General features: G+C 52.7%; 4 protein-coding genes across 4 annotated transcripts; 3 read left to right on the top strand and 1 right to left on the bottom strand.

Annotated features, from left to right (window-relative positions):
• Window positions 1-7,999: 7,999 nt before the first annotated feature.
• On the top strand, window positions 8,000-9,079 carry M406DRAFT_231046 (uncharacterized protein; the record flags this gene model as incomplete). The annotated part of the gene is made up of 3 exons (XM_040915855.1): window positions 8,000-8,464; window positions 8,614-8,753; window positions 8,902-9,079. Coding segments are annotated over 3 exons (783 nt in total), but the record flags the coding sequence as incomplete, so codon positions are not given.
• A 2,670-nt stretch (window positions 9,080-11,749) lies between these two features.
• On the top strand, window positions 11,750-12,872 carry M406DRAFT_334026 (uncharacterized protein; the record flags this gene model as incomplete). Its single annotated transcript, XM_040920895.1, has 2 exons — window positions 11,750-12,740; window positions 12,802-12,872. The coding sequence occupies 2 exons, from the start codon at window positions 11,750-11,752 to the stop codon at window positions 12,870-12,872; spliced, it is 1,062 nt and encodes a 353-aa protein (XP_040772965.1).
• A 1,784-nt stretch (window positions 12,873-14,656) lies between these two features.
• On the top strand, window positions 14,657-16,836 carry M406DRAFT_265434 (acetyl-CoA synthetase-like protein; the record flags this gene model as incomplete). Its single annotated transcript, XM_040917736.1, has 2 exons — window positions 14,657-16,672; window positions 16,753-16,836. The coding sequence occupies 2 exons, from the start codon at window positions 14,657-14,659 to the stop codon at window positions 16,834-16,836; spliced, it is 2,100 nt and encodes a 699-aa protein (XP_040772964.1).
• Window positions 16,837-17,396: 560 nt separating this feature from the next.
• On the bottom strand, window positions 17,397-20,462 carry M406DRAFT_334024 (cysteine proteinase; the record flags this gene model as incomplete). The annotated part of the gene is made up of 5 exons (XM_040920894.1): window positions 17,397-18,323; window positions 18,422-19,495; window positions 19,559-20,122; window positions 20,179-20,219; window positions 20,294-20,462. 5 exons carry the CDS (start codon window positions 20,460-20,462, stop codon window positions 17,397-17,399), a joined length of 2,775 nt encoding a protein of 924 aa, XP_040772963.1.
• Between the last annotated feature and the right edge of the window lie 2,574 nt (window positions 20,463-23,036).

Here is a 23,036-nt window from a genome sequence, read left to right as displayed (position 1 = left end):
TACTCTGAAGTTCCGAGGTATCTTTTTCCCCTTTGTCTTATATCTGAACATCGATGTAGCACATATGCCACGTGCATCATTCGGCCTGGCGGGTGACAACCTCAGGGGCATTGCTAGGTGAGGTGACATCGAAGAGGGGGGATCTGCACACCACAATGGAGAGGTTCGGTGAGGAGGGGGAAAAGAAAAACCAACCTGACTTGTGGATAATTGAGGTGATCTACTTTGTGTTTCAAGAATAATAATAATAATTGTTATTATTATGGAAAAAGGGAACTATTCACTCGTGATCAACAAACTAATGCTGAACATGAATCTGTACAAAAATCATTCTAAAGACAAAACCTACTGAATTGGGTATGGAATTCCGCGCAGCACACCCGCATACCTGCTTTAGGCGCCGAGGTGCTCAGATAGAGTCGAGAGAAGATAGCGAATACTCCGTCCAACGCATCTCTTTGACTCATAACGCGAGAAGCCACCTTGGACGATGCGAGGCTATCCTGACATTCTCCTACCTATTGGCAGGTTTTACGCAAGGGCGATGGTGCAATCGCCTCACCAAGGTGTGCGCGTGCCTACTACCATAGTCTACTTATCTTGTCGGTGGTGAGAATTGATAACCGGCATCGACAACGAAGCCAACGATGTTTGCTGGTCCACCCCCACCACCACCACATCGGTGAGCACACCCAAGATGAATGACTGCCTTCCTCTTTGATAAAGATAAATAAATAAATAAATGAGTAAATAAATAAATCCCTCGTACCTAGTGTCCCGAAAGTTTGGGTGCAGGATCGTCCGCGATTTTAGCCTCCGTGAAAACCATCACATGGTGTATGACGGAACTCGCCTCACCGTCATGTCCAAGATCGCAGCCTATAGCCAGCCTAATCAGTAACGGGATGACAGGAGAATGAATCGACCAGGCAAACCACCCCTCTCAGCAGGACGGCTGCCCCACCGATCCCGTTGCTCCGGTGCCGTGGGGCCCCTCTCCCCCTACACCACCCTCTTGGCCCCTAGCGTCATCTCGTACGCTGTCGATTCGTCCCCTCTCGCTGCAGGCCTGGGTGGGATGACTGACACCTGGCAGCGACCTGCATGAACTTCAGCAGCTTTGGCGGTCATCTGGACAGGGCGATGCCAGGACAACTCATCAAAACCACCATCACGACGCAGGGCGAAAGACTTGGAATAGGGAAGAGGGGGAGAAGAGGCAAAAGAACCCAGAAAAAAAAAAGAAGAAAAATAATAATAATTGAATCATTAATTCTCTACGCTTCTAGTTTCCTTGAAAACGGTCGTGAATGCAGAAACGGATGCTGAAACGGTACAGAGTGATGTAGCATCCTCTCGAGCGGATCTCGATATCAACACTTGTCCCACACCACCAGTTTTTCTTGCTCATCGGTCAAGCTGGGCCCCTTGAGTAATGAATGGTGCACGTGGAACCCTCGATTCTTTCTCAGCATCGGTGTTCAAACTTCCGGGTTCCAAGTTGCCTGCAGGAAGAATCAGATCTCTTTGGTTGGTAGTCTGACCGCTCAACAGGCAACCTCATTGGGCGTACTTGTGCCTGTGATACGATCGTGTTGAATCCGATGATGATGATCGGATCCACGAGCTCCTCATTCTCATGCATATGAGCATCCTTCCGCCATCTGGTCCCCAATGCACCGGCCATCCTGCGGACAAGCCACCACGCACGCCAGCTCCAACACGTGCCTGAGGTGAAATCAGGATCGATACGAACGTCCTGATACTTATGATTTGATAAGACGGCAGACTCGGGGCTTAATATGCGTGTTCTCGCCATGGGATGCACTCCTCCAACGAAGTGCGCGTGAAGTATCGTAGTTGTTTGTCCATCTCAACATTGTGACAACCCTGTGCATGCGAGAAACCAGACTCATTTCCTCGCACGGCGGAGGCTGCAGTCTCGAGAATGCTGTCAGATTTACTTTTTCTTCACTGCGCCCTCTTGAACACTCACGATTGTCATACATTCAGTCGGGCCCTGAACGCTCTTCTGCTCAGCACCTCAAGTGGTGACTCCATGGTCCATACCGGTCGGGGCTGTTACTCAGATCCACGCGGACCACAATCACCCGGAGGCTGAAGGCGCTGGATTCTCAATACCCCACCCAACAGGCCAAGTAGCGGTCTGTCTAAGACCGCTCAATGGAACCTCATTGATTTTTTCTGGCTGCCTGTCTCTCTTGTTGGCTGCTGTGCCGCTTACATCAGCTCGCTTCTGCATGTAAGACGCCTTGTGTTGTTCTTTGTACCATAGTACGTATGTCGATCCTACCATAGGCTGGCCACCTCCCCAACGAGGAGGCCGGGAAGCGCAGCCTTACGGGGCTGTGATAACCACTAGATATCTTACTGAGCGGGCTTCGCGTCATCCAAGAGAATTATGAGATAGGTCATTGGATAGGTATCAGCCTAGAACATAAACTGCCTCTGCTGTGTCTCGCAAAGAAAAAGGAAGTACCCTTGTTGCTTGTGAGATCACACCATTTAAACAGTCGTCAGCCCCCTCTAAGATTCGGAGTTTTCAAGACTCGCCATGTCTTTCACAGGTTCTAGGTAACATACTACGAGAATAACACCAATCACACTTCCTAAATCTTCTACGATATATAAGAGCAGATCAAAGCCCAGTCCCATCAGTCTGCGCCTCAATCACCACTAAGACCTCGCGTCCAAAGAAAGAAAGCAAAAATCGATAAAGATCACCGCCAGCTCTGAAGAAAGTCACAGCACTTCACCACCTACACATCAAAATGGAATCAATCACCGTTCCCGCTCTCGCAGACTGTCCTCAACATGGCCGTACCAGAGCAGAACGCCAAATCGACCTAAGACTACTCTTCCCCAGGGCTTCCGGCCTTGCGCGTGGGAAGATGAGAAGGGCCGCTGTATCCGAGCGCGCGATCAAGACCAACACTACAAGTCTGCATGCGTGAGCATGAACCTATGGCGACACATTCGGATGGGTTGTCAGGATAAGGTGGTGGCCCTCTTTTGAGGAGTGATTTCTGTTGCCACCTTCTAGCCAATTCCAGCAGAGAAACTTCAGGTGAAGGCGCATCTGAACGAGACTGAGATGCCGAGATGGGCGATCGTTGGTTGAAGAAAGTGATTTAATTTATGTTATATATGGTATATGGGTAGAGGTCCATGTCGGCAACGACGGTCAACACATGATTCATTTCTCAAAAGACTCGCAGATTTTCAAAGGCTCGTGCCAGCACATGGACGCCCTAACCAGGATGACAATTTGTCTTGTCTTACACATATCCCCAGCCACTCTCAGCAAGTGCTCCTTCGCTTTCATTTGACAGCCTCTTTTTGTATGCAGCTTATCATGTATAAGGTGGCATGGCTGCCGTTCTCGACGAAGCAATTCAAGAGCTTGTGCCTAAGCAGATTCACGAGATGGCGGCGACCATCATGTCCCATGTTCGAACACTAAACAATATCTCCCAATTCAAGTCTTTGCTTCTAGTATCGAAATCCCATCAGAAACATTAGCTTTCATTCTCGGATATATGAATTCCTCAATTTTCTGAAACCATTTGCTCCATTGCTCAAATGAGCTTTGCCAAAATTTGAAGGACAACTCGATCTTTTCACACAGCTGAGATTCAAGCTGCTCACCCGAGGATTTGGCACAGGCCTCGTAAGCGGTTGTGCGTTGCCTCCATCCGAAGGACTTCGCGTCTAATCCTTTACTCCATGTGAAGCTGGTGGAGGCACTATCATCCGACCTTAGCTGCCGTCCTTTTCGAGTCGTACGTCCTGTATGTGCCCTGTGCCGCTGGGTTATCATCGAAATTTGCGCGACTGTCATCATGTGCTTCTTTTTAGTGAGTCTTCGTGGCCTCATGGGGATCTCTAGTCTTTTTTTTTTGGTCTGATTTTGTCTGGAGATCGGTTCATGTCTGGGGAAAATCTGGATAAACCTGACAACCTCATAATGCGGCCGTTGTAACTTTCGTCCGTATACTTTCGCTCTTTGACTGCGATAAAAACTTGAACGGCATCACGAGGACAGAATCTTGGTCTGCTCTTGACCGTCAGTTGGATCCTTCACTTTAATTTTGATGCTGTGTCAACATATAACCGGATGTTGACGATGTAATGCGAATGATAGTTAGATCGTAAGGCTCAAATGCGTCCTAAAACATGTTATTTATACATTAGAATGGATCCTCATATAGCTCGGTACGGCCTGATCCTCAAATTGGCCCAAAGCAGACCTGACGTTAGCTATAAGAGCGAAGTGCGTCTGCATGCGTTGTCAATTTGACATCGGCAGCTCGCCGCCACCGGCTCAGATATCCAGTGCCTGCTATTCCAGTTGAAAGTCAGTGGAAGCACCGAAGGGAGTTTACAAGAAGCCTCGATCATAGATCCGTAATTATAATCAAGGTAGAGAGAAATTTGACATTTGTGGACAACACTATTAAACCTTAAACGATGCAAGACGCTTGAGGGTGCCTTGAGCTCAGTTCATCTCGAACACTTACCCAAGGATTCATAATAGATCCATGCTGTTATCAAGGTCTGCTTTTGGGGAATTATTTCATGTTGATCCTGTGGTACTATACCTCGGTATCGCAGGAGGGCCCTCCATCTACTGGTCGCCACAGCCAGCCCTCCCTTTGAACGAAAGAGAACTGCAATCGGCATGGGTGATAATTGATAAGGTGCATGGTACAGTCGAGAGCTACGCATGCTACAATCTACGAATTGTCAGGGGTACCCAATCGAAGCCGGCTTTTCCGAAGCTGTTGAGCTTCCACGGCAGAACTAGCGCTCAACAGTGATAGGAGTCGAAAGACAACGTCGCATTTGATCTACTCAGCGACACCTTTGAGTTGGAAAGACCGGCCCGGCTCAAGCACCAGGACTCTAAATAAGAAGTATGGGTTGCTAACTGAGAGCTGAACGCTGTGGATGGAAGAAAGTGGCAGACCTGACCTTCTGTCACCTGTCACAGGAAGGGGCAAGAGGGAGACTCTCCCAGAATATATTGACAGACGGAGACCCGAGTGTCGTTAATTTGGATGCGGAGGAACAGTGACCATGTTCCTCAGAACCACGCCAACAATCATACGAGAGGCATTGTACGTCACGCAATGTGTCAGGTCTATAAGTGAAGCTCAAGCCTGATCAATGGTTCCGTGTGTGCTATCCTGCTTCTTGTTCCTGTCGAGGACCTGCCAAAGGCCCACTAACATGAGAGTACACATGCAGTCTTGGCCTCCAGGGCTTCCTCGAGCTCCCGAACAAGATCGGCTTTTGTGTTGCCCTGGGAGAAGCTGTGACGGCTTGTGGATCTTGAAGACACTGATTCAACCCGACACACTCACCCCTATAAAACTGTAGTATGAAGATTCCTTGTTCCTAGACGTGAGATCCATCCAAGGTCTTTAGAACTCTTGGAGTCTATCCATAGCAATAGTAGTGAGTCTTATTGCTCATAAGTCGCTCAACAATATTCGCTACCAAGGATTCAACCGTCAGATTTCGCTACCTTCCCCCGGATAGAAATCAAGCTGGGTCAAGTCCATCGGACCCGTAAGTAATGTCTAAAGTACGTGGAAAACCACTAAACACTTATCAGGCCTCGTGCGAGCATACGTGCCGAGAGATTCTAGCTGCGAACAATCATGAGTTGGACATGCCAGGTCCCATATAACGTTGATCGTTCGTCTATGCAGGCCCTGAACTTCTTGGCGAGAGGATTCCCTTGGAAAGCCACAAACCTAGACCGACGTTCCAATTCAGGCAGGAAAAACAAGCTTGATGCGTGGAATTGGAGTATCGACACTTGGGTCCCGGAGAAGCACAATGTTTGGGTCAATTTTTGTACTACCCTCCAGCCGGTGTCTACCATCCGAGGCTGGGAATTACTCGAGACCCACCCAATCTTTGATATGGACCTTGAGGCGTTCACTTCTGTCACATCTCAGAAAGACAAAAGGTGCCAGGGTCAGCGGACTCTTGTCTGTGCTCAAAAAATTGGTAACTTGCAGTAGCGGGCGACCACTTTTGACTGTTTGATGCCCTCATCCCGCCCTGGCTGCATAAGTATATTGCTACAGTAGTGTTGCAATCACATAAAGCCTATTTGCGTCCCTCCCGTTATCTAAAGCTGCTCGTGAAACACAACCTGAGGGCGCCCAACCCCTCTCCGTGCTACTGATTGTGTGTCGAGTCTCCTCTCCCCTCACCCACGGATGTCGCGGGCGTTGACAGATATCCGCTGTGGGGCGTGTGGCTTGGGGGAACCCCTGGACCAAGGGGTGTGTCTGCAAGCTGATACGCCAGCGAGATCCAGATAGCAGTTTTGAGTATACTGACGGCACTTGCCGTACCAGAGTAGTAGTGCCTGAGTAGAGTGCATGCATCGTATTCGAAAAGAGGAGGTGACCATCAACAGGCATGGCTTTTCTTTTTCTCCTGCTGCACAATCCCTCCCTAGGAGAATTTTCCACCTGCTAGATGGACCGCCGCGGTTGATCAACTTCACGAACTTGGTATAGATGCCGCGCGGCCGAGGATCCGGAACACTAACAAACGTATGTAGATAGGGGCCCTCATTTTTCTTCGTCATTCTTCCATCTTTCTTCCCTCCTGCGGGGCGAGTCATGCCATAAAAGTCCAGTACGTATTTGCAATAGTACTAGCATGAACCATTTCCTCGGCCGTTGCCCCATATATCCTTCTGCCCCATAGTCATACAGTAGAACAATTCCGGACAGACACCCAGGAACAATCTCCGATGTTGGCCTATCTCACGTGTTGTTCCCTCCCATCCATGCATGCTCACAAGTACGGGCGCAGACCAAGCTGGAGGGACATATTGAGGGCTTCGCCACTTATTAATGGCATACTTAAGATTTGACGGCCTGTATCATACTGGAAACAGGGAGGGCACTGGGGTATTTGGGCCTAGACCTCGGCATGTTTCGGCCAGCGCAATAGGGGAGAGAGCAACAGAGAGAGAATGGAAAGAGAAGAAAAAAAAAGGGAGAAGAAAAAGAAGGGAGAGACGGGCCAGAAGCTAGTAGAAGATGCTAAGTCAAGCGATTCCACGGGTCTTTAACCGAGTAAAGTGTCCCAACCCACGTTCTTCCGGGACCGACCTAGGACTAGACCCCAGAAGAGGCAACGGGACGACCGCCTAGAGAGTTGGGGTGTGTGGCCATGCCCTTTTCTTATGAACCAGCCCCTTGGGTTCTCGGCCGTCCAGGGTGGGACTGAAATTGTGTGGCATGATATTCCCTGGTTGGAGGACGGGGTTATGCCCTTGGCGGCCGAGATGCTTCAGGAACAAGAAAGGCGTGGCGTACTCGCGTACCGTACCAACTATTTGTCTTCCCCTCTCGGCTGCATCCGTAATCGTCTCTTAGCTAAGAAGAGCGAGGGTCCGGTACAGGGTCCCAGTTTAGACAACGGGGAGGAGAAGAATGAAGCACGAGGAGAAGGAGTTCCACCTTGGTGTGTGTGTGTGTGTCTGTCATCTTGGCACATTGTTGATTTATTGGTGGATCCCCCTCCTCTTCTTGTTCACTCTCTTGAACAGTTCTAGATATTTTGATAATGTCCAACTCGCCCTATTTTCGAGTGTAGTAATAATATTATTGTTCTTTTCACCGTTTTGTTCGTCTCGTCGTCTTCGACGGGGAGACAACCAACCAACCAACCAGACAAGACAAGACATACAAGGCATCCAATTTGAGCTCCCAACATGTCTCAATCCTGGATGACCGAGGCCGTGACGGACAGGGCAGAGGCGGTGGACTGCGAGATCAACATAGGTGAGCACAAATAACTTCTAAAATGCCACGTACAAACAAGACACATACACATCCTACCCACCCAGAATCCTTTGTTTTCCGCACTTGTCTGTCATTCATGCATTACTAACGAAACGCAATCCTTTCGCCCCCGCCCTCCTCCAGGAGGAACGGGTCTCTCAGTAATATGGGTTATGGTAACCCTCGCAATTGTGACGGTCGCAACCCGTTCGTACACGCAGCTCCGGATCACGAAGCAGTTCGGCCTCAGCGACTGGCTCATGCTCGTGTCCGTCATCATCATCACGACCTTCGCAGCCCTAATCTCCGTACAGTACCACTATGGCTGGGGCCGGCACCAGGCCTGCATCACAGACCTGCAGAAACTCGAGACGCAGATCAAGTTCAATATTGTCGGACAGTCCTTTGGCATCATGGGCAGCACCTTTGGCCGCATGAGCTTTATCGTCTTCATGCTGGTCCTGTTTGGAAGCCAGCGCTGGGTCCGGTGGACGTTGTGGGTCATGTTTGTCGCGCAAATCATCACCAACTTGGGAACGGTTATCGCGATTTATGCCCAGTGCAATGACCCCAGGGCTCTCTACATTTTTACTCTGTCTGATGCACAGTGCTGGCCCTCGTACGTGCAGACCGTGAGTTTTCCCCCTCCTCCCCTTACCCTCGTCTATGTCTATCATTGCCTGTTTTGCTCCTTTTTTCTCCTGGGGTGAGAGGAAAGTGGGAAAAGCTTTGATATCTGGTTGATCTAACCACCATTCTCTTCTATGAATAGTATCTCGGTTGGGCACATACATCATTCAATGGGGCCTGTGATCTTTTCCTCTCCATCTTGCCAGCAGCTATGGTGTGGAACCTCCACATGGCAACAAGGTTGAAGATCGGCGTGGCCATCTTGCTTGGCATGTCAGCGCTGTAAGTCTTGTCTTTTGCTTGGGGCCTTGGCCTCTCCTCCCCACACGCTTGGCTCCTTGGCCTGGGTAATGGTTCTTTGAGTGGTCCTCTTGCTTTCTCTCTCTTTCTAGACTACGACATTGACTAATCTTTGCTTTAAACAATATAGGGCTCTCGTTGGTCTTATCATGAAATGCGTCTATCTGAACGCTCTCTCCAACACGGGAGATTACAGCTACAACACGGTGCCGATGTTTACATGGATCGTCGTCGAAGGTACACTTGTTGCGATGGCAGCCTCGGCGCCTTTCATCAGGCCCCTATTCAGACACACATTTCCTTCCACTAGGGGTACGAACGACCCGCACTCGTACGACCTGCCGCGCTACGCAGTGCAGACAGACTCGTCCGGCTTCAGCAAGCTGGGCAGCAAGGTGCGCACGAGTGTCAAGGCCGGCACGGTGCCCCGCTACCCTGGCTCGACGGCACTCGACGCAGCCAGTAGCGACGAGGATATCGCGCTGGTCCTGCAGCAACAGCGGCACTCGCAGAGCTGGCCCGAGATGAGACGGCAGGCCCGGGGCATCGTGGTTAAGCAGGAGTACATGGTCACAAGCGAGGCCAAGGAGGACGGCTGGGAAGAGAAGGAGAGCCGTACTGGTGGTGGTGTTGGCAATGCTGCTGGTGGTGCTGAGGTCGGCCTGTCCCTAGCTGAAGAGGCCCACCATCATCACCACCCTCAGGGACGATCCGGAAGTGAACCGTCGCTTGTAAGCGACAGGGAACTGGCACATTCACCCGTCTCGGCATGGAGCCGGGACAAATCATGAGATGAAAAAAAAAAAAAGAAGAACAGACGAAAGAAAGATGGCCAGGGGAAAGGAGGTCTTGCAGGGGCTTAGCGAGGCGGATACTCCCATCTACAGTACTACGTCCGATCCCATCTGCCCCTTTCCCCTCTTTCGCTACCAAAAAACCAGTCAAGCCAGCGTATGTTGGGGTTGGGTCTAGGCCAGGGCGAGAAGAAAAAGAGGAGGACGAGACGAATGCTGCGCCCCCTTTGGCGAGATAATACTAATGATACATAGCAGCAGCGGATTCAAGCTTATAACGGATCGATCATGGGCGATCTGGTCACGATCCCGGGGGTTGGGACCGGAAAGAGAGTTGCATGGACATGAGGAGACCTTGCATGCATAGTGTACCAAAGAGGCGGTGCTCAAAAGGGTGGTGGGATGGAGGAAGGGGAACAGAAGCTGGCAGTTTTCTCCGCCTCTCATCGGTCCGCTGCGGTGCGAGTTAGGCCCCCTTCGGCTCGGAGATGGATGCGATAAAATAGAGAAAAAAGATAAAGGCGGGGCAGATCAGCTGCATGCAGGTGTACCTGCAGGGGCAGCAAGATTATCATTGGCGATGCTGGGGTTCAGCAGACGCGTCTTCAACCTTTGTCTTTGGGTGGGTTTTTTTTCTTTCTTTTCGTTACTTGTTATTGACGGACGTTTTACCTGTCTTCAAAAAAAAGCAGAGGAGGTGGGGGGCGGGGGACTGGTGATTATTTTCGCTTGTATTTTAGCATCGGCGTTTGAGGCGAATGTAGTTGACGAGAGCGAGACCTGCGAGTTGAATGAAACTTAAAAACTTGAATACCAAACCCGTCCTTGTCTGCTTGTCTTCGGAACTCATGGTTGAATCTAGTAAGGTCGAAAAAAGAAAGAACGGAGAGAAGATGAAGACCACCCTTGGAACCGAAATAGGACGCCGGATGTATCTTCCTTTGCCGGCCATTCGTCGTAACATCGCATGGTTCTAGGGCTAGGATTATGGCTGTTAGCCTCTCCTCTCGAGACAAGGAGCTTGGAGGAAAAATGGGGAGGAACTGAACTGATGGCCATCTAATGAGCTAAGGACCGAGGACCTGCATGGATGTATACCCACCTTGTTCCAATAGTGGACATGGCTCTCTCCTCGTCCTCACCAACATGAGCACATCATTAGTGCTACTATGGTAATAGCAGAGATCATGTCTCGATTTCTGGTTAGTAAAGTGGTGATAGCAGCAGAAGAGGGTCTCTGTATTGTGGAGTTTGGAAGGAAAGAAGGGAGAGAAAAAGAAGCATCCGACCTAACCGTAGCTCGCTTCGAGGTGCCCAACGGCGGTGGCGGCCGTTATGCGGTATTACTGTCCACGTACCATAGCATGATAGTATGTCGTATAGAATTGTAGTGTGCCTCGGTAGCCCCAGGCCGGAACTTATTCCATCACCCTGGGAAGAGAGAGAGAGAATGAGATTGAGGGTTTTGAGATGAGAGTCCTGCGAAGAGTCTGGCCGACGCCCGCCCCCCCCCTCTTCTCTTCCCCGCCCCGGTGCCAACGACCGCGTCAACCACCCCCGCCAGGCAATATTATCTCCAATAGCTCAGGAGTAATGTCCTGTTTCTAAGCATCATTTAATATTCCCAGCGGAGATCTAGCTCACTATCGAGAATTGATGTCGATAGTTGCCCATTAATAGACCAGATGCTACCTAACCCCCTGAGTTTCTGGGCTAGGGGCGAGTACAAGGCACCGTTGAGCACGCCAGCTTGCTTGTGGTTCCAATTGAGATAATACCAACGAATTGCACTCTCACTTTTTGCCTCTTGGTCTCTTCATTCTTTATCCGCTCATTTTTATTCCTTCCCTTTTTAATCATTCTTTTCTCCCCGTCCTCCCCCTCACTCATCTGTGTGTGTGTGCCAAGCCTGTTCTTGACGTGACTTGGGAACGCAACACTGCAGCATATGCAAAGTCCATCAAATCATCACACAACCTACACCATCAACTAATTTATCACTTTTACCCGGTGCATCGTGGTTGGTGTGTTTGTGTCTTGTGTGTTTCGCTGATCAAACACCACCTGCCGTCTCTCGCCTCGGCACCAGACTCTCACAGAGAAGGAAAGAGAAGGTTGGGAGAGAGAGAGAGAGAAAGAGAAAGACTCGCTTTCGTTGCTGCACCCAGGACACCCATCCTCAAGATGACTTCCCGTCTGCGCTCCTTCGTCCTCCTCCCCCTCACCGCCCTCCTGGCTACTGGACCCGCTGCGGCCAACTGCAACCAGTTTCCTCTCAACGTGACGGCCCTGCACACCTTCTCCTATCCAACGTGGCTCGAGAACCTCGCCATCCGCAGCAATGGCGAGATCCTCACCACACAGCTGGCCCCCTCGCCCGTCCTGTACCAGGTCAACCACCTCACCGGCACCCCCACCACCGTCGCCACCTGGGACGGTACTGAGTGGTACGGCGCGCTGGGCATCGCCGAGACGACGACCGACGTCTTTTATGTGATCCTGTCAGCCTTCTTCGACCAGGACGATTTCGTCAAGACGAGCGGGGTGAACAGCATCTTCGAGGTGAACATGAGCACCTTTGCGCTGGCAGAGGACGGCGTCACGGTCGAGGAGAACGCCACGGTGACGCACCTGACAGACATTCCGGAGGCGGATTTCCTGAACGGCATGGCCACGCTGGATGACGAGCACATCTATGTCGGCGATGTGTACAGCGGTGTCGTGTATCTGATCGACACGACCACGGGAGACTACCAGGTGGCCGTCAACGACACCCTGATGAAGTTCTCTGTGGACGGTTCGGCGGCCTCCACCAACCTGGGCTCCAACGGGCTCAAGGTTTTCGACGGCTACCTCTACTGGACCAACACGGCGCGCGGCTTCCTGGCTCGCATCGCCGTCGGCAGCGATGGCCTGCCCACCGGCGAATCCGAGATCGTGGTCGACAACCTGGCCAAGGCAGATGACTTCCAGTTCCGCAGCGACGGCACTGTCTTTGTCGCCCAGAACCAGCAGGATACGCTCAGTCTGGCATATGGTGCGACGAGCGGGACCGAGGTCACTGCCGTGCCCATCGCCGGTAACAACATCTCAACCATCCTGGCTGGCGTGTCGTCGCCCAAGTTCGGAAGAACCTCGAACGACAGCAACCGCCTGTACCTGTCTACCAGTGGTGGTGAGTGGTTATATTCTTCTTCCCCCAGACGTGTATGCATTGATACTAATACCCTTGACAGCACTGGGACTGCCTATCAACGGAACTGTGACGGTGGCCGGGACGATCTCCTACGTCGATATCAACTTCTAGAAGCAGGTGTAGAGATGAGAGGATCGTTTTTAAACAAAAAGAAGGCTTCGTGTACATAGGCGACAAGCTATCCGCACGTATACTGAGATGTAATTAATATCAGCATGATACCACGAGGGCAACCTCCCCAGCCTCTTTGTTGAAAAATAAGGGGCAAGAGAAAAGAAACAAAGGAGGGGGTTGGATAAAAGAGAGAAACAGACAGAATACTTGGCGGAAATCATGTATTGTGTATATGGGACTCAGTCTCGACTACCAAGACTTACCCAAACAACTTCTCCTTGCCATCTATCTCACTTGAAGTAGCTGTGAGGATGAGCTGTTCTATATGGCTTGCTCGGCCTCAAGAGGTATCCAGAGAACCTTGTCTCAGGTCAAGCCCTCTGGACAGCTTGTTTTTATTGCCATCACTTTGTATGGCCTGTGACTGATGGTAAATTTTGGAGGTCATGATGAGTCAAGTTGAGAAGATCATAGGTATGCGCAGGGATTAGATGGATCGGCAATGTCTTGCTTCTTGACAGCGACGATCAACCAGGCCAAGGATAAAATTTGAACGTGGGTGGTGGGGGTTGGGGTCCATAAGCCATCCATCCTCCATCTTTGTTCCCTCATCGTGGCTTTGAAGGAAGGTGCATGTCTTGTCAGATATACGCAAAAGAGGGACGGAGGGAAACCTCGGCTTGTCAGCAGAGAAGGTAATCACCGAGGCTAGAGAGGTCTGAGATCAATGAAGCATTGCCATCATCAGGCAAAGTGCTGGGCCGGGGGTTAAGAAAGACGAGTTCTGGGTTATGTGCTCGTGCTTTTCTTGTCTTGGTGTGAGCTTTATTCTGTCCTTCACCTGTGAAGAGATTGTTGTTGTGTCCCGAGGTTTCTAGGTGGAAACAGCTCCACTGTCACAAGCTTCCAGAGCTTCAATGAAACATTACCTATCAATACCGTAGAGCCTCAGGGTGGCCTGTGCCCTGCAGCCGTTATAGGGTTGCAGTTGACACGCTACAGCAGCAACACCCTGTTGATAGAGCTAGTGCTTCCCAGGTCCCCTACAAACGTCCACTAGCCCTCATCGGGCCCAACCCCTGCAGGCGTTGCCGCCCTTCTTATGTCAGTGCTTGTCTCGATACTCACGTCACTCAGCTTCTAGCTCCAGCTCCAGCTCCAACACCCCAACACCACCACCAGATCATTTCAGTGCCAGAGCTGACCTCATCTAGGAGGCTTAGACCCCCAAAACGTTCTGTTGAGCTGTTGGGACTCAGATCCTAAAGTAGTCAAGTCAGTCTGCCTGCCTGCGCAACTTTTAAGTCCTCAACATTTTGCTCGGCAGCATCCTCCATCCTTCTCTTGTATTTATTGTCAGTGCTTCTCTTTGGCCCCCCTAACTGTTGTTATATTTGAGCTCTAGCTGATCTGGTCTGGGCAGCTCCAAGCAGATCGTCTCTCTTACGCTGTTTACACTTGGCGGTTGACAGCTTGGAAAGGCTTGGACAGGGACAACCGAGAGGACAAAGGTACGCAAGAGCCCAAGCTGATCTGTCCAGTGCCAGACACCCACATGTGCACACGTGCAGGGGCAGAGAGCGAGGGAGAGGTGTGTGAGAGCGATATAGAGAGACACAGACTGATGATTGTTGCAGATCCGGCTGTTAATGCCATTGGGTCCCCCAGGCCGTCTTTCCCCGTTACTGCTCGCAATCGTCTTGCTCCCAGCGATCGTATCCTTCTTCGCTGTACAAATCTTCGACATCCCCTTCTCCTCTCCCTCCAGACAAACCTCTGAGATGTCTGTTCCGGAAACCTGGCGACATGGCATCGGGCCGCTCTACATGATCTCCAAGCCCCCGTTCACTATTGAGCTTCCCGGCGCACCCGAAGTCGAAGGAGAGACCAAGCCGCGCATACACCCCCTTGCTAAAGATGGCCTCGTCACGCGCCCCGACCCAGAAGTCGATACTGTCTTTCGTCTTGTCAAGCGTTCTGCCGAGAAGTACGCCAATGAGCGCTGTATCGGCACCCGTGAGCTGATTCAGCTCCACGAAGAGATTAAGAAGGTGCCCAAGATCATCGACGGCAAGAAAGAGATGGTCGACAAGAAATGGCAATACTTTGAGCTGTCCGACTATTCATACATTACATATGCCGAGTATGAGACGTACCTGCTTAACCTGGCCTCCGGGCTGCGCAAGCTGGGCGTGGAGAAGGGTGACAAGGTGCATATGTTCGCTTCGACCAGTGCGAACTGGCTGGCGATTGCACATGCCTGTTCTTCCCAGACCTTCACCATTGTCACTGCATACGATACGCTGGGTGTGGCCGGCGTGGAGCATACAATGGTCCAGAGCAAGCCCAAGGCCATGTTCACCGACCCCCACCTGTTTAAGACGGCCTCGGGTGCGCTGGACAAGGCAGACTCCATCAAGATCGTGATTTACAACGACAAGTCCGTCATACAGCCCATAAAACAGTCCGAAATCGACTCCTTCAAAGCAGCCCACCCGAACCTAACCGTCCTGAGCGCGTCCGAGCTGGCTTCCCTTGGCGAGTCCAACCCAGTCCCTCCTTTTGAACCGTCACCTGAAGATACTTACTGCATCATGTACACATCCGGCTCGACTGGTCCTCCCAAGGGTGTATCGATGACCCATGCAAACTTTGTTGCGGCGGTGGCCGGCTTCGTGGGTATTCTACGGAACAGTGTTAGTACCAACGAGATGGTCCTGGCCTACCTGCCGCTTGCACACATCCTTGAGATGGCTATCGAGAACCTGGTCCTTTTCTTCGGCGCGACTATGGGTTACGGCAGTACGCGCACCCTGTCCGACGTGAATGTGAAGAATTGTGCTGGGGACATGCGCGCCTTCGGGCCGTCTCTCCTTGTAGGCGTGCCACAGATCTGGGAGACCATCAAGAAGGGTGTCATAAGTCGTGTGAACGGATCCTCGCCTGTTGTCCGTGCCATGTTCTGGGGTGCCGTCAACGCCAAGAGTTTTCTGGTTAAGAATAACCTACCTGGGCAGACAATCTTCGATTCGCTCGTGTTTGGCCAGGTTCGAAAGCTCACGGGCGGCAACCTGCGGTTTATCGTCAACGGCGCCAGCGGCATTTCCAAAGAAACTGCTCATTTCATGTCGATGTTGCTGGCGCCCATGATTCAGGGCTACGGTCTCACCGAGACTGGTGGCAACGGTGCCGTGATGTCACCCCAGGAGTTCACCCTCGACGGTTCATGCGGTCCTATATCGCCCTCCATCCAGTGCAAGCTGGTCAGCATCCCCGAGCTGGACTACTGGGCGAACACGACCCCACCACAGGGAGAAATCTGGTTCCGTGGCGGCCCAGTCCTCAAGGAGTACTACATGAATCCGGAGGAGACCGAGAAGGCCATCACTCCAGACGGCTGGTTCAAGACGGGAGATATCGGTGAGTTTGACAAGTTCGGCCACCTCAAGGTGATCGACCGCGTCAAGAACCTCGTCAAGTTACAGGGTGGAGAGTACATCGCGCTCGAGAAGCTGGAGTCTGTCTATCGCAGCTCCAAGGCTGTGCAGAACATCATGGTACACGGCGACAGCGAACACCCGCGGCCCATCGCTGTCATCTTTGTCAACGAGCCCGCTGTTAAGGATATTGCGAGGGCCGCTGGTGTCCATCCCGACGAGCACGGCATGCTCAAGGACAAGAGTGTTACCGATGCTGTGCTCAAAGACCTGTTGGCGCAGGGGAAAGCAGCTGGTCTCAGCGACCTGGAGCTGGTGACGGGTGTTGTCCTGACGGATGAGGAGTGGACCCCGCAGAACGTGAGTTTTACTTTCTCGATTGGCGGACTATGAGCGGCAAAAACAAGGGGGATTTACATTTATACTGACGATGATTGCAGGGCCTGGTCACGGCTACCCAGAAGGTGAACCGTCGTGCGTGCAGGGAGAAGTACAAGACGGACATCGAGAAGACGTTCAAGTAGGTCTGAGAGGGGAACCAATGACCAAAGGGGGAAGATCGTTAGAATATTGGCCGAGCAAAACGATGCCTGCCCTCTCCTTCCGCATCCACGTTCGAAATACAATCGCCTCCTGCGTTGATTGAAAATGTCTTCCTTCACCTACTACAGCGGGACTACAGCGGGCTGCGCATCGGTCGCTCTAAGCATTGCATACCAAAATTGGAGTCGATTGGCCGGATGAATGGATGGTACATGACACATGGGGCAACAGTTATCGCTTCAGCACCGTCAATCCTCTGGTAGGGATAGCTCCATGATGTCGGTGTTTTGGTGGTCTGCTATTGATACTCGCTGGATTTTTTTTTTTTTGGGGGGGGGGGGGTGGGTGCGCTCGTCCTACCCATGGTCCATGGCGACTACGTACTTGGGCTGTTTATATCTATAATGAATCAAAATATGTACTAGGGGATATGGATAAGCGGACGCCAAGGAAGGATAGAATATCCAAACGCTTCTTCCCGAATCTGCAACATGCTATAGTAAATTATCCAACAATAAATGCTCATCTCTCTGTCCTCTTCCTAAACCAGCCCAATATCTTTACGCTGATAGAATACCATATACGCATCCATGCCGCCCTGTCGCTGTAATAGGGTTTTGGTCAGCCCAATTGGCTGGATCCGCGAGTCATCCGCGATGCGCCACTCGTCTGGTCCCCCCTCGCGGATAATCGAGATGTAGTGGCCGCCAAGCAGCTGGCCGCCGTGCTGCACAACGGCGTACGCGTCGTACTTGAAGGGTTTGGTGAAGTGGTGGTCTGTGATGTTGGCGGCCGTGGGTGAAGTGAGCGGCTGGTCAGTGGCGTTGCCAGTGGTCCTGGTGCTGTTGGAAGTGAGTAGCGAGGACGAATACGGTTGCTGACCCTGGATGCTGTAGGGGGTGAGGTCCAGGTCTCGGTGCGGGAAGTCAATGTAGACACTGTTCTTCCGCAGCCTGTTCTCGAAGCGGCCAAAGACAATACACAGGAGGTCCGGGAGGCGCGCGAACCTTGGCGTCCTTCGGCATGCGCCCGTGCGCCCGCAGCCGTCGCATTTATAGTCGTCTAAGGCCTCCGCCGAGAAGTAGTTGCTAAGAAGCCCCTCGATGGACTGTGGCTGGTTAGTTTCGGGCAGGGAGAGGACGAGGTGGTTCTTGGGTGGGTCGACGCGGTATGCGACGTGACCACAGCGGTCGCAGCGGGTGATGAGACACTCGAGAGTCTGCCAGTATTTGTCTATGATGGAGTTATTGGCCTGACTGTAGAGATTCCAGATATCTACAGCGCCCTCAAGGATCGACTTGTTGGTGGGTGGCGGCGGTAGTATCTCGTCAGGGCGGTCGCGATGCTGGTTCGTCTCATCTGACAGCTCTGTGAAGAGCCTGACCAAGAATTCGTGTGCGTCCATCTGTCTGTCGCCACCGAGGATCTGATCCTCCGGTCGTTGCCCCTTAAAGCCCTTGGAGGTGATCTGCCGCAGGTATCGCTATTCTGGGTCAGCCGGACGAAGGGAAAAGATAGCCCAGCCCGAGAGGCCCAGAGTAGGACGTTGTAAAGAAGAAAGCTTACCATCAAAGTGTCTGCCGTCATAACGAACTTGGCAGTGCCCATCCATAGGAACAAGTTTGACAGAATCTTGATCAGAAGCTGTGGTGGTTGTATCTGTTCGTCTGCCTTCTTCTGCGGTTTATACAACTTCTGCCAGGCTTGGGTGAAAAGCTCCTCCCCGAAGCCACCTGAGGCGAAGAGCGCCTGCAGCGTGCTGTTTGCATAGCACCAGTTCCCGGGGTTTCGAAGCCCCACCGCTCTCCTGCGTGCCGCCGTGTCGGTTCTTGTGACCACCTTGGTGGTGGAAGTACCCTGCTCATCATCGGGAGGCTGCAATCCTGTGAAACTCCGGCGTGGGACTGCAGGCGGCGGTCTCATCGGTTCGGACGGAAGCAGCGGGTAATCTGCAGGCCTGTGGTGCGGTGGTGGTATTGGTTTCACAGGTGGTGGCCGGTGGACCTCAGCCCCATTGGTCTTGACGGGCGACGTCATGGATTCTTGCACAGGTGGGAAGCGTGTGAGGAAATCGCTGACGGTCCTGACCGCTGTCCAGTCCGGTCCGTCAGGGCTATCGCCATCTTCCTGCTTGGGCTTCTCCAGCTTTTCCTCCCATCGCCGCGCCTCTTCGGCATCCTGAATTGGTTTGATCGGTGATTTCAACCAGGGCTTGTCATAGGTAGACTTCTTCCTCTTGTGCGAAGAGGTCTGGAGGGAGTTACCGCCTATCATGTCTGACCACGCATCCAATCCTCCCTTCAGCAGCTTGGGATGCTTCGATGCAGGGTCTCCCTCGGGGTAGTCAAAGTCAGTCAACACCGAAAACATCTTGGCCGCGGAGCTGATCCGGTCGGAGCCGAGACTCTGTGAATTTTGGTCGTATATGACAATCATGTCAAAGTCATGGCGCTTCTCAAAGAGCCTCTTCTCCTCTGTTGCCCCAACCTCCATGGAGTCCTCCACGTCTGAGGCTTCTATGTGGGGCCGCTGGATGACTTCAGACTCGACACATATTGTAGCTGACGAGAAGATGTGACCGTCCTCAAAGCTGGCGCGAGAACGAACGTCTATGAGCAGGATACGGTAATGAGCAGTCCTCTGGAACCTGAGCAGATCCTGAACGGTGATTACATCCCCTTTTGGAAGGGCTGGTCGTCTCACCTGGGGCGACGCAGCTGGAGCTGAGGTCACAGGTCGGCTGTCCAGTGCAGCTTCTGCTGATGGAGATTTGTTCGGATTCGGTGAGTTGGGTTTGGAAGGGAATGAAGCGGCAGACAGGCCTGTCCGACTGAACATGCCGCGTGGGGTGCTGGAAGGCAAATCTGCAGCCTCGTTGGACAAGTTGCCCCTGGCCGGGCTATAGATGGCATCTGGGACCTTGGGCATGGAATTGATCACAGCATCAACCGACGTCCTCAGCTTTGGCGGCTTGGGGGGCACTTGGGGCACAGCCTTGGAGGCGGTGGTGGTCGGGGGGGACCGCATGACCAGCTTTGAGGTGGCCACATCATTGGAGGCTGGGGCAGGTTTCGACGCCTGGGTCCTTTGCAGTGGAGGGAACGAGACTCGTGTGGGTGTGGGCCGAACGCCAGACTTGGCATTGTCCTCCTTGATAATCTCCTTGATCTTCTCGAACGTGTCATAAGATGAAAAAAGCTGGTCGGTGATGCGCTTACAACGCTGGCTATTGCCGCCATCTGCGTAGTTTCGGTGCTGCGGGATGACCTTGATGGAGAGGGTGAAGGCTGGGACACGTCAGATGAATTACCTCGAGGGCAGACCTTGCCCATAGCAAAGGCCCATGGTAGGAGAATCTCGCCATCTACAAAGGATCAAAACGCAAGGAGGGGAAGAGGAGGAACAGATCTTCCCACCGGCAAGACCGTCTTCACTCACCCTTGATATATGCCTCGAGGGCGTTGTCAAGCTTTCCGCTGGACACGCTGGCCCGGGCCAGGTTTGCAGCAGCTTCGGCCTCGTCGATGAGGCTGCTCAAGGGTTTGGAGATGATGGCGGCTCCGTCCTCCGGACCGCGCACGAGGTCCGAGAAATGCCTGTACGGCATTTTGTGATGGTGAGGGCCCGGCAGGCGGAAAGGTTCATGGTGCAGCTGGATGAATGCGAGAGTTCGACATCAGGAAAGAGCTTGACGTCGACTTGGCCGTTGGAGGGGAAGAATGTGTGGGGGTGGTGGTGGAGGCAGAGGAGTGACAACAAAGACTGATCAAAGTGTGAATGAATGAGTTGGATGTGTGAGGTAGTGAGTAAGTTAGGATGGCTGACTGATCGGCCTTGATTGAGCATGGGACCTGGCACCTGCTGTGGGACACGCAGTTGCTGACTTAGCCACTGCTTAGCTGTACTCAAGCAGCACTTAGCCATAGGCCGCCCGGCGCCTGTCAGGTTTCAACAGCACCCCACCAAGGCACCTAGTCACTAGTTCTTCCAAGCCCATCCATGAGCAATGTCAACTGACCAAGGACTGCCCAACAAGCCACCCTAGAGCCTGCTAAGTCTTATGTAAGCAGCTACAGTCGACAAGACGCCACTACCACAGCATTTTCGTAAGTAATCACGATGATCAAGACGCTTGGCCAATCTGCCAGGTCCTTCAAGTGTGCTGGGGCAACACCAGATTAATAATCCAAACTGCTCGCAGTACATATGTCACCTCTGCAATTTCAATCCTTCTGCCCATGTGCTACCTTGCATATGATTGTCTATCTAGGTACACTAGCCTCTGCCGGCACAAAGTCCCCGAGGCCACGTCTTTGAATTTTTCTGTCTCTCTTTCTCATTTCAATAAAAAAGGAACATGCTTGCATTCGTCAATTAATCTTTGCCACCTCCTTCTCCCTCCCTTCCTCCTCTCCACTCCTACCTCCTCTCCTAGAGCTCGATCAGGGCTTCCTCCACCACTGGTTGTTGCGGCGCGTGCTGTGGCGCGGAAGGAAAGGCCTCCTGTTGGAAACCAGGATACGGCTGCTGGACCTGCTGCGGCGGTTGCTGCCACGGTGCTGAGGATGGCACCGGCACCTGCACGTGCTGGGCTGCAGGGTGCTGCCAGTACGGCGCATGAGGTTGTTGTTGATGCTGCTGCTGCTGCGGTGGTGCCGATGGTTGAGGCTGCTGCTGTGGCTGCCCAGGAGACGCAACAAAACCAGGGTTTTCTGGTCCTGCTGACTGGGGGTACTGCTGCATAGACTGCTGGAGGTTCGGATATGGAGACGGAGAAACATCGGCGGGCGCACCAGGTGACCCTTGTGGGTTTTGCCCTGGCTGTTGGGTGTAGAACGATGCGGCAGGGTCGGTCGTCGGTGTCGTACCTACCGAGTCGGGAGCACTTGGCTGTTGCGGCTGCTGTGGGAGGGCAGGGTGACCCATCTGGGGTGTTGCGGTCTCGCTAGGAGCATAATTTTGTTGGTGGGTATACTGGGGAGCCTGAGCTGGCGGCGCCGAGGCCCTCCAGCTGTCTTGTCGTTGCGGTTGTGGAGTATATTGGTGCTGGGCGCCCGAAATAGCTGCGCTCTGGTCGTAGACAGCATATTGAGACTGTGGTGTAGGTTGAGAAGGGTATGCGTAGGGTGGTTGTGCGGTCGGCCTGCCGTAGTCCTGCTGAGGCTCGCCAGTATAGAAGTTCTCAGCTGGACCGCTGATATTGGTGGGGGCGCTGGTGTGGAGAGTCGGATACGGGCCTGAAGGCTGCTGGGGGGCGGGCAAGTTGTAGCCTCCTAGGTTATGCTGATTAAAAGCTTTCGAGAGCCGGTCCTCCAGCATCCTGTCGTAGTATCGCACGGCCGTTTGAAGCTTGGCATGCAGGTCGAGGAGGGTATCTGCAGCAAGTCAGAATGTGTCGCTCGAGTCATCACCGCACCCCACAACTTACCATGCTTGCTCATTGTCTCGCCATACGTCCGCGCCAGCTTGGGACGTAACGTTCCGATGCTATCGTAAAGCTCCTGAATCTGTGGCTCCCGGAGTATTGTTCCAGGGGGCTGCGATTGCAGGCGGTCGACAAGTGTGGAGAATAGGTTAATATTCTCGGCCTCCACGGGCGCCAGCTCGTAGTCATTCTTGGGTAGCGTGAAGGTACTCGACGGCGCGTCGCCAACACTCGCTGTCGACTCCTTGAGAGCTGCTGCGTGCTTCTTCTTCTGCTCCTCCATGTCAGCCAGGGATGCAGCGATCGCGGCCTTCAGGTCCTCGTCTTCCTCCTCAGCTGCTTTGCTCGTCGAGTTGCCGTTGACCTTGGCGTCAGTACTTGGTCCATTCATCGTGGGCGCGACGTATCCTCTTCCTTTCGAATGACTCTGAACCTCCTCCAGGCTCATAGCCAATGCCTTCTTCAGATCCTCATCGAAACTATCGTCCACCCTAGCATTGCGAGGCTGCATGGACGAGGAATGACGCTTGACGGAGGACGAGACCTTGGTAGGAGAACGCTCCGGTGGGTAGCTACCACCTCTTCCCGACTTGTCCAAGAGTTTGGCGTAGCATCCATCATCGACCCTGACTGGCTGTAGTATTCCCAAGTGCGGCAGTGGGAGGGTCTTGGTCGAACACTGCTGATCGAAGACGTTCCCGCAATTTCGACAATGGTGTTTCCGGTTGGTAAATGAGAAGGCTGTTCGGCATCGCA

This window comes from Cryphonectria parasitica (genome assembly GCF_011745365.1).
Source record: "Cryphonectria parasitica EP155 unplaced genomic scaffold M406scaffold_8, whole genome shotgun sequence".
Taxonomy (NCBI): domain Eukaryota; kingdom Fungi; phylum Ascomycota; class Sordariomycetes; order Diaporthales; family Cryphonectriaceae; genus Cryphonectria; species Cryphonectria parasitica.
Note: the sequence above shows the minus strand (reverse complement) of the source record. Positions and strands in the feature narration are given on the sequence as shown.